Raw genomic sequence first — 11,449 nt, 5'->3', positions numbered from 1 at the left:
AGCACACATCCCTGGGCACTCCACCCTTTGGTAAACCGTCATTTGGGAAACACTCCATAAACATCATTGATTGATTAATTGAATATGATGCTTCCATGGCCTAGTTGGGGTGGACTTCGTTTGCACTTTCTTGCACAACCAAAGGAAAAGCAAGAAACAAAAGAAAGGGGGAAGACGAACACAATAGCAAGAAAAAAAATGACAACTATCCTCCATAAAACTAGATAGACGGAACCCAGAAAACAGCTAAGACATCAGAGCAGGGTCCATGAGTTTGGTTGTTGTTTCACAGAGGCATTACAGCCTCAGGAGGGGGGAAAAGGTGTTTCCTAGTTAAATTAGAGCACAGGCCTGGGAGTCAAAAGGACCTGAGTTCTAATCCTGGCTCTGTCACTTTGCTGTGTGACCGCAGGCAAGTCGCTTAACTTTTCTTTTCCTTAGTGACCTCCTCTGTAAAATGGGGATTAAGACTTTGACCCCTACCTGGGACAGGGCAGTGTCCAACCTGATTAGCTTGTATCTACCCCAGCACTTAGAACAGTGCTTGACACATAGTAAGCACTTAAATATCCTTATTATTGCCATTATTGTAAGTCGCTTAGATCACTGGGTAATTTTGGATAGCCCTACCCCAGCAATAGACTGGGAAACCACTCCCCATCCCCTTATTTCGAACACGGCTCTGAAGTTGAAAGACCTCTCTCAAACAGCACTTATGTACAGCTCTATAAGTTATTTACTAATGCCTGTGTCCCCCTCTAGACTGTAAGCCCGCTGTGGGCAGGAAACGTGTCTACCAACTCTGTTGCATTGTTCTCTCCCAAGTGTTAAGTACGGCGCTCTGCACACAGTAAGCGCTCAATAAATACCATTGGTTGAGTCCAGCTCCCGTTCCCATGAGCCATACCTCGCCAGGCTGAAGAGTCTCACCCAGTATGTGATAATGACTGCATATCTGGCCAATCTGGGCATCGTGAGTGACGTCAACCCTCTGGGAGATGAATTCTTCTTGTCACAAACTGCCCCGGTCAGAGGGAGTACAACATAGAAGTGACACTTGGGGATAGAGAAGGAATTTGGGGAAAAAGTTCAAAAGTTACTTCCAGCACCACTGTAGCCAGAGCCAGCAGGGGTTGGAACATGATTCCTCAGTAGCCCAGCTTTTTCGGGTCGGGCCAGTGGAAGGGCACAAAAGAGAAATAGCTTTCCCTACTATTGTCCTGTTGCCTGGATTCAGTTTGCACACTATCGCTGATGGAGACTCTCACTTCCAAGATACAGCATACTGGCAATCACTCAGTAATGGAAGGTGCTCAGTAATGGAAGTACCAAAGCAGTATGAGAAGCAGTGTTGCCTAGTGGAAAGAGCACTGGCTTCGGAGCAACAAGGACCTGTGTTCTAATCCCAGCTCTGCTGTGTGACCTTGTGTGAGTCACTTAACTTCCCCATGCCACAGTTGCCTCACCAGTAAAAATGAGGGCTAAATCTTTCTCCCTTCAATTTAGACTACAAGCTCCAAGCAGGACATGGAGTACCTGTCCAACTCTGTTTGCTTGTATCCACCCCAATGCTTAGTACAGTGCCTGGCACATGGTAAGCGCTCAACAAAGAAGCACACTGAGAAGCAGCATGGCTCAGTGGAAAGAGCACGGGCTTTGGAATCAGAGGTCAAGGGTTCAAATCCCAGCTCCGCCAATTGTCAGCTGTGTGACTTTGGGCAAGTCACTTAACTTCTCTGTGCCTTAGTTCCCTTATCTGTAAAATGGGGATGAAGACTGTGAGCCCCCCGTGGGACAACCTGATCACCTTGTACCTGCCCAGCGCTTAGAACAGTGCTTGGCACATAGTAAGAGCTTAATAAATGCCAACAAAAAACAAATACCATCATCATCAACTTGATAAACTTGTACCTGCCCCAGTGCTTAGAATAGTGCTTGACACATAGTGATTGCTTAACAAAGACCATTACTATAAAATGGAGGTTCCAATTGAAGACATTGGGTGAGAAAATGAAAAACAAATTTAAAATATGTGGAGTCTACATGAGCTGAAGCCTAAAGGTATGGGTGTTTGGGAAAGGGGTAGAATTATACTTTCCCAGAAGCCTCCATCTCCCAGGGCAAATCAGCAGTGCAGGAAAAATGTAGTCCAAACAGACAAACAAAAAAGAACAAAACAGGAGGGGTCATACTCCACTTGCTGCTTTTGTGCACCTGCCTTCCCTCAGGCTTTTGATTTTAGAGTGATTCTTGTAAAAGAAAAGACAAAGGCCACATGCAAGAAGGAACACTGCAAGAAGGACACCTATCAGATAATTTGTAAGTTTCAGAAAGCATTAAAAATTCATGTGCCCTTTCTCCCCTGCTCCAAACTAGACTGGATTGCTGAAAAGGGAAAGAGGAAGCCATGATCAGAAGGAAGAAAAAGGGAACTTGAAAGATAGCCACGATAATTGAATTCAGTTCCACTGTTTGGATTTGAGGGCTCTGACTTTTTCCAATAATAAGAGTTTAACGTCCAGAAGGGTATATCTACTCAGCTCTAAAGTATATAGTAAGAGTGTCTGCTAGTTTCCTTTATTAAATTTATTGTTTCCCCACTCTATACTGTAAGCTCATTAGTGGCAGGGAAGGTGTCTGCTAATTGTTGGATTGTACTTCCCTAAGATCTTAGTACAGTGCTCTGCACATAGTAGCCCTCAATAAATACCATTGATTAGATTGTAAGTTTCTTGAGGGCAGATACCATTTCTTCTATCTCCCAAGGGCTCAGTACCATGCTCTGCACAGAGGAGACTCTCAATAAAGACCATGAAGGATAAAAGTGATGGGAATCTCAAGGTGCAAACCATTAAATTAGTAGTTCTCTTTTATGAATTTTTTCCCCTGAAGGACAGTAATGGTTACCTGCCTGCAGATAAGGAAATTCCTAGGTAGATTATATGTGAGAAGCAGTATGGCCTAGTTGAAAGAGAGGACCTGGGTTCTAGTCCCAGAACTACCACTTGTCGGCTGTGTGATCTCAGGCAAATCACTTCACTTCTCTGTCCCTGTTTCCTCATCTCTAAAGTGGGGATTGAATACCTGGTCTCCCTCCTCAAACTGTGAGTTTCATGTGGACAGGGACTGTTCCTGACCCGATTAACTTGTATCTACCCTAGCACATAGGATAGTGCTTGATGCATATAGTAAGCACTTAAATAGTATTATTATTATGACTGCTTAGAAATCAATGCCAACACTTCCCCATTAAAGGAGAACAATGTGAAAGAACCACAGAAAATAAAGCTAAACTTAATTATCATGTCCCCAAATGACTGCCTTGTAATTGCTTAAAAACATTTCAATTATTATTACCATAAAACTAGAATGAACATTGTTTTGAAAATCTTCTTTGAATGAATGGAAAGTTTTGAAAATTACAAGCTGAGCCCAGCTATTGAGTAAAACTGCAGGGATTCAGGGAGGCATCTAAGCACTGAGTGATGGCATGGGCTAGTTTGTTATTGGAGTAGCAGGGGTTGGAGGAGAAGGGGTTGGTGAAAAAATCTAAATTTTCTCTGACACATAAGCAGGCTAGAGAAAGACCAGGACAACAAGACTGAATTTCCGAGCCAGGCAGATTGAGCTAACCTATAAGCCAGTGTAGGGCAGAGATCATGTCTATCAATTCTGTTGTACTTACTCTCCCAAGCACTTAGTACAGTGTTCGACACATAGCAAATGTTCAATAAATTCCGTTGTGATTGATTGAACTGATGAAGGCTGGGTGTTTGTTCTGGAGACCATCCAATTATCCACTAGAGTAAACTCTTCTGTGGGGTCTCCTCATCCCCCACAGCTAGCCTGGGGACCATAAAGCCCCCCATCCACCAGGAAGGGGTTTTAGAAATGCCCCAAGGGCAGGCTGTCAATCACGTAGATATATGTCACCCCTGCCCCCTGTTTCCTCTGATCGCTGAGTCCCACAGGCCTCAAAGGGAGGAAAACTTGAAGTGGTCGTGGGACGGGAGCCAAGATTCAGTTGCGTTTTCTGGGAGAAAACTGGACCTAAGTAGCAGCAACTGCTCATGACAGATTGGGCCCGTACCCAGAAATAACTGACCATTCAAGCTGGTTCTCTGCCCTGGTCTAATAACATTTTTTGGGACATTGGTAAAAACATGTGGGACCAGGCTGGTCACTTCCATTTGACCGAGTCCAAATCAGAAAATTTTGCTCGTACACATCTCCAAATCCGTTCTTTGCATTCCTTTCAAAACTACCCCACCGGTGTTCAATCCCAGATTCCCCAAAGCAGCAGCAATAGCCAAAGTCATAAATTCCAAGAGTTTGTCATCATTAAAATGAAGTAGACATCAGAATCGATGGAAGCACTGACGCCGGAGTAATACTCCAAAAACTCTTCTTTTGTAACCTAAATGCACAGCAAAAGAAAGAGGAAGAGAGACATTGTCAACATGACTGAAAAAAAAATGCTAAAAGGCCCAAAGACCTCCTAAAGGGCTTCAAATCCCAACCCGAAAATTCAGATGACAAATTCATTACTTTTTGGGTAAAGCAAGGTAGTTGTCCCAAATTCAAATCTAAATTTTAGGATAGATAGCAAGTGTGGATCTTAAAAATCACCCATGAGAAAGTTTGATTTAAATAGCACCGCATCCCTTGCAATAGAAAATCAACATCAGCAACTCAAAGATTGCAAAACCAAGATTTAAAAATGATTCCAAAATAATTCCACTTCCATTCCTTAGAGTTATGTTGTGCGATACATTCGGGAGAGGAAATACATTTGGAAATACTTCAAACTGCTGCTACAAAGACAGTTAATTCTTCATAGTCAAATAGTTGGTGCCTTAAACTTCTTTAGTTGGTTAAAATTTCTTCAATCAGAAATGTCCTCATTGGAACATATTGTAATCCACATTAATACCAGATGCCAAAATAATTATGAATAACAGAGACATGAAAGAGTTACTAGATTCAATTATGCATACAGTGAACACAAGCATATTATATATATGAATATATTACCTGGATAATTGACATTGTCAGGGGCCACCTGTTATGTACTATTAAGCATAATTGTTTTGTATTCTGCAGCAATATATCATATTTTAAAATAAATGCCACGAAGAGCTGGAAAATATATTTTCAGAACCTCTTAAGAACAGTCCTACTATGGACTTTTTACATCTTATAAGTCCATGAGCTAAACAATTCCCTGAAAATTACAACAGGGATCCAGTATATTCTGTGTGAATGTCAAATTGAATGAAAAAAAAAAAAAAATCTTCATTTTAAACAGGGGACTACTCAATGGATTCTTGGCTCAGTTCATCCATTGTGAAATAATTCATTATGCACTCCTATCAAGCTATTTGGCCTATTTGGAATTCCCATAAACTCTTGGAAATCTTACGGGAAAACAGGGAGTCGGGCACGTATGAGCCAATTTTTTAAGGTATTTTTTAAGCGCTTACTATGTATCAAGCACCATTCAAAGTGCTGAGGTAGATACAAATTAATCAGGCCGAATTCAGTCACAAACCATGACCCCTATGTCGTTGCTCAGATAAGGTAGTAAGAGAAGTTAGAGAACCAGCATACACAGGCCTTGGAATCAGAGGACCTGGGTTCTAATCCCAGCTCTACCACTTGCATGCTGTGTGGCCTTGGGCAAGTCACTTAACTTCTCTGTGCCTCAGTTACCTCATCAGAAAAATGAGGATAAAAACTGTGAGCCCCACGTGGACAAGGTCTGTGGCCATTCTGATTATCTTGTCTCTCCCGTAGTACTTAGTACAGTGCTTGGCATACAGTAATCACTCAAGAAATACCTAATAATAATAATAATATTGGCATTTATTAAGCACTTACTATGTGCAAAGCACTGTTCTAAGTGCTGGGGAGGTCACAAGGTGATCAGGTTGTCCCACATGGGGCTTACAGTCTTAATCCCCATTTTATAGATGAGGGAACTGAGGCACAGAGAAGTTGTGACTTGCCCAAAATCACACAGCTGACAGTTGGCAGAGCTGGGATTTGAACCCATGACTTCTGACTCCATTGAAAAAAAGGTAAATGGCATCTCTGCTTCCTGCCATCTTCCTGGCTTTCTTGAGCCATATAACTATAGTGATGCCATCTTCCTGACTTTCTTGAGCACTACTATAGTGAAAGAGTCACTTAGTTGACCTGGAAGCTCACTGACCATTCAGTTACTATTCTTCCAGAGCAACAGTAGTCATCTGGGCTACATCTTCAAGTGTATACTGATTGGGTCAGCTTCTGCTCAACTAGGTAACTTACAGCTGAACCTGTGTTTGGGTTTTTCCTCCAGCTGTGAAGAACGGGCATTTGTATCATTTGGAAAGGGGGCTCTGTAAGGGTTGGACCTAAACGTCTCTTTCTGCGTGTGTGACTTTAGACTCTCTTTTCTGACACAGAACAGGGCTGCATTGTGGCTCCGGCTCTCTGAGTCAGTTGCTCTTTAAAGCCCACAGGCGTGTCATGAAGTTGTCCACGGAACCTATACCACTCAAGGAAAATCAAAAGTTAAAAAGGGAAAGAGAGGGGGGAAAAAAAAGAGAAGAGACGCCACATCTTGATCCATCATTTCACATTTTGCTTCAATCCTCCGGCCCCAGAGCAGGTCGTGCTGCGTCAGATCTGTCACTGGATCTAATGAAAAGGCCCAGGACTCCATCTCAGGTGAGTAATTATGATGTAGGTCCATTTACGTGGGAGGTGGTTTGCGTCTTTGGAGAGCCAGCCGGTTCTAGATCTGTACGACGAACCCGCTAGCTTTGAGGAAGGCATGCCACAGAGCAATACTTACTATACGTGTTTGTAAATACAGAAACTTTATTAGTGTTTTTCCAGGACAGCTCTATGTTGGTCTGTCTGTTAGGAAAATAAAGCACTTTTAGTGGGTGATGAATTATCTTCCAAATTCTGCTGTGGAAAGGAAAAAAAATCAGTTGTTTTGATAGATTCCCCGCCCCCCCAGAACAATGTACCTTTCTGTCAGTTACTTTGGAAACCGGTCTGAGCACATTTTCAGTAGGGCTTTTTGCCCCCCGCACCATATCTTCCAGCCTCTTTCAAAGGAGAAAAGAGTTTGTGAGACAGGTGTGAGGACGAGGGAGGAGGGAAGGCTGGCAGCCTTCACGTAGAGGTGGGCTGTTTCACCACAGCCTCTCACCACATTAACTGTGAAGGCCCCATAAACCAAACCCATGCGTGCCTGTCTCACAGTCCAGAGTCATTAATTTGCGTATTAAACCTCTCACCAGGAGTCCCTCCCCTAACAGCACTTTAAAGATCAAAAGGTGTTCGTTCTACTGATTCTGTGTTGTTTTTTTCATATTTAAAAACATAAGCAGCCACCTTTAAAAGTGGGCAGCTGTTTCAGGGAGGCCCTTTTTCAGCTGGCCTGATTTGACATTCTAACAGCACACAGAAAAAACAGAATCCTTTAATTTTGCCTCCCACTCTAGATACTTTTTTCCTTTGAATGATAAACATGCTCAGATTTCTAGCATTGAAAACAATCTTGCTGAGGCAGGCAGCGCAACCCTCTCTTGCAGGAACAGTGAAGAAAGAAAAATAATCCAGAAATCATAATTTATTCTCCATCTTGGGAAACGGTGAAAGTTTTCACCCTGCAGCCAAAGAAATATTTGTTTCAGAAAGGTATATTGTCTGGAGGCGTGTTAGTAGAATTTTAAAAAGTTAATATTGGAAACACACACAAGTGAGGAGGAGGAGGAGGCTTAAAGGAACACTTTTCACTGCACCTGATTAAACACTAGCACGGCAGATCACAGCTGCTATTTAGTTATTGGAAACACAGCCAGCCCACTTTGGATTTTTCACAACTCAAATAAGTTCCAGAAAAAAGTGAAGTGGCAAATTGAAAAGTAAATGGCCCAAGTCATGGATTCCCTGACATTTGCTGAAATTATCTTGAATGATCTAGATTGGGTGTCTGCACCGATTCAACGCTGTTGGGTAAGGACCATCTCTATATGTTGCCAACTTGTACTTCCCAAGCGCTTAGTACAGTGCTCTGCACAGTCAGCGCTCAATAAATACGATTGAATGAATGAATGAATTTTCCAGATAGTTTCTCAACTCTCCTCCTCACAGACTCCACCTGAAACTGTAAGCCCCGTGTGGGCTTAATACAGTGCTTGGCACATAGTAGATGCTTAATAAATAGCTCCATTATTACAGATTCCAGTCTGAGGGGACTGCAAACCTCTTCATTGAAATTATTTCCATCCTGAGTTAGGAGGAAATCTTAGACAAATTGTGCTTTTCTAGTGTCTACGGGGCATTTCTTTAATTTATATCAATTACTGCTCTCCTTGGTCACCAAAAAGTCCAAGATGTCAGGAACGGGTACCCTCAGCCCCACCTCCAGGGTGTTGCACATGTTAGGAATCACTGCTTCAGAAACAACCAGGACCAAACAGTTTGCTTTCAAATTGCCATCTACAACTCAAATGGTGTTTTCAGGGCACTGGGTTGGTTATGCTCAGAAATCCAGTTGATGAGGCAGAAACATTCAATCTATCCCTTCAGACCACAGATTTTGAGGTCGAAGGACAGATATCAAATCACACCAATTCCTCTACAGTTCAGTTTATGCTGCTGTGCTAGAGGCATCTCAGAGGTTCTGAAATGGTCTGGATCTGGGTTATCTCAGAGATCCTCTGTCTTCATGTGTGAGGCCAGTCTCCCAGGCTATCACCCATGGACTCACCCAATAGATCCCCAGGCTGATTCTTGTCAGGGGAGGGGATCAAGTGTTCTGGTCTGGCTAAGTCCCAGACACTCACATTTGCCCCGCACCCAGCTGCTTCAGTAGGGTGACAAATGTGGCCACTAATTTGCCTTGTTTACATAACTGCTTCCTCGGTTAAATATTGAGTCTGTGTGGACCTCCGAGAAGGCTCCCTTGCTGGGTTTTTTTCCAGTAGTTTATATGAATATTTTCTGAACGGGTGGCTTGCGACTGTTCAGAAAAAGGATGTAATCTAAACAATCTCAATCATGAATAAACAATAAAAAGCCCATATTTTAGAAAAAAACTGGGGCTATTGAGAACAATCACTAACCTCTCTCTCGTCCTTCGGGCTGAGAACTCAGTATCTGATTCTGCTAGGAACCTGACTGGCAGGCTGCGTTTCAGGCAAGGGGCTTCAATCCATCAAAGCAGCACCAAAACCCTGCTGAGCTGAAATCTGATAAAGATGCCCCTTGGCCCCAGTACACAGAAAGCCCTTCTGAGGAAGATGAAGCTGATATCCCCTGCTTCCTCCTCCTCATCTTCCGGGTAGCTCAGTCTAGCCAGCAGTGGAAACACTAGAACTAAGGTCCTAAATCTGTGGGGACCCAGGGACGATACCCCTCCATGCCCCAGAGCTTTTTAAGCTGGACTCCCAGTCTCACTCCTTCCAAATCTCTGACAAGACACGGGAGTTTTCAATCAGTACTGAGAAGACCCCCCCCCAAGAGTGGCTTTGTGGCCCATCAGCTCTTTGAACTCTACCCTTCCCAGTTTCTCTAGATTGTCAGCTCATTGTGGCAGGGAAGGTGTCTACCGGCTCTGTTATATTGTACTCTCCCAAGGGCTCTGCACCCGGAAAGCACCCAATAAATACCACTGATTGATTCCCAAACCACCTAAAGTCCTGGCCCCTTTACATCCTGCAGGCTAAATAAAAAGTTGGCACCTATGCCGTGTGCCTAGAACCAAGCTGGCAGTGCCCCGATCCACTCACGGACCCATGTTCTGTGGGCAGGCCGTGATAGCCTGGGAGACGGGCCTCACACATGAATGAGGGGGAAAGGCCCAGAAGTTTCCAGAACAGATAAACAACTAACTCTTCAGGAGGGAAAACTCTTTGGCTTGAGTCACTCTCTTGACGACATCAGTGAAACAACCAACTGAAGCAGCGTGGCTTAGTGGATAGAACACGGGCCTGAGAGCCAGAAGGACCTGGGTTCTAATCCCAGATCAGCTGCGTGACCTTGGGAAAGTCACTTCACTTCTCTGGGCCACATCTCCCTCATCTGTAAAATGGGGATTAAGACTGTGAGCCCCATGTGGGGAGACAGGGACTGTGTCCAAAGCAATTACCTTGTATCTACTCCAGTGCTGGCACATCGTAAGCACTTAGCAAATACCACAATTTATTATTATTATTATTATTATGGAAGCTGAAGATTCATCAGAATGAGCTCCCAGGAAGGGATGAGTGGACAGCCCACCCACAGAGAAGCTGCTGAGGAAAATAGGAGGAGGATCAGAGAGGTCCTTGGTATTTCTCAGGTAAATTCAGGTATTTTCTCCTAACGTACTCCTGCTATATCCTTGTTCTTCCTCCTTTTCCTACTATTTGCAATCAGTTCTCATCTGTATTCCCCTTTGAGTCATTAGCTCCTTTAAGGGCAGGGAACATCTGCCTTGCTTCTGTTGTAATCACCAAGCAGTGTTGCCTAGTGGATAGAGCATGGGCCCAGAAGTCAGAAGGTCCTGGGTTCTAATCCCAGCTCTGCCACTTGTCTGCTTTGTTACCTTGGGCAATCACTTAACTTGACAATCACTTAACCCTCCCCATCCCCCTTGCCTTACCTCCTTCCCCTCCCCACAGCACCTGTATATGTTTGTACTTATTTATTGCTCTATTTTACTTGTACATATTTATTCTATTTATTTTATTTTGTTAATATGTTTTGTTGTCTGTCTCCCCCTTCTAGCCTGTGAGCCCGCTGTTGGGTAGGGACCGTCTCTATATGTTGCCAACTTGTACTTCCCAAGTGCTCTGCACACAGTAAGCGCGCAATAAATATGATTGAATGAATGAATGAACTTCGCTGTGCCTCAGTTACCTCATCTGTAAAATGGGCATTAAGACTGTGAGCCCATAAGGGACAGGGACTGTGTCCAACCTGATAATCTTGAATCTACCCCAGTACTTAGTACGGGGCCTGGCACATAGTAAGCACTTAACAAATACCATTATTTTTATTATTACAGTGCTTGGCACTCAGACACTTAATAAACACCACTGATTCATTCATTCAATCGTATTTACTGAGCACTTATTGTGTGCAGAGCACTGTACTAAGCGCTTGGGAAGTACAAGTCAGCAATACATAGAGACGATCCCTATTCGGCGCTTAGAACAGTGCTTTGCACGTAGTAAGCACTTAATAAATGCCATTATTATTATTATTATTATTATTGATCTATTGAGGAACAAAGTTCCAGATTTGGCATCGGTGGAACTTCCTAGCTCATGGTCAGAGACCCTGTCTACCAACTCTTGTATTGTACTCTCCCAAGCACTTAGTACAGTGCTCTGAACAAAGTACTCAAATTCCACCGATGATAATCTAGTTTAAAATTCTGCTGTACAACTTCTGTTGCTGT

General features: G+C 43.4%; 1 protein-coding gene across 1 annotated transcript in view; it reads right to left on the bottom strand.

The window, feature by feature from the left end:
* Positions 1 to 3,410: 3,410 nt before the first annotated feature.
* Positions 3,411 to 11,449, bottom strand: part of CAPSL (calcyphosine like) — a 30,758-nt gene continuing 22,719 nt past the window's right edge. The window contains exon 5 of the mRNA XM_038744136.1: positions 3,411 to 4,417. Within this exon, the coding sequence (XP_038600064.1) occupies positions 4,316 to 4,417 (102 nt within the window). The 3' untranslated portion in view covers positions 3,411 to 4,315. The remainder of the gene's footprint in view (positions 4,418 to 11,449) is intronic.

This window comes from Tachyglossus aculeatus, chromosome 3 (genome assembly GCF_015852505.1).
Source record: "Tachyglossus aculeatus isolate mTacAcu1 chromosome 3, mTacAcu1.pri, whole genome shotgun sequence".
NCBI classification, from domain to species: domain Eukaryota; kingdom Metazoa; phylum Chordata; class Mammalia; order Monotremata; family Tachyglossidae; genus Tachyglossus; species Tachyglossus aculeatus.
Note: the sequence above shows the minus strand (reverse complement) of the source record. Positions and strands in the feature narration are given on the sequence as shown.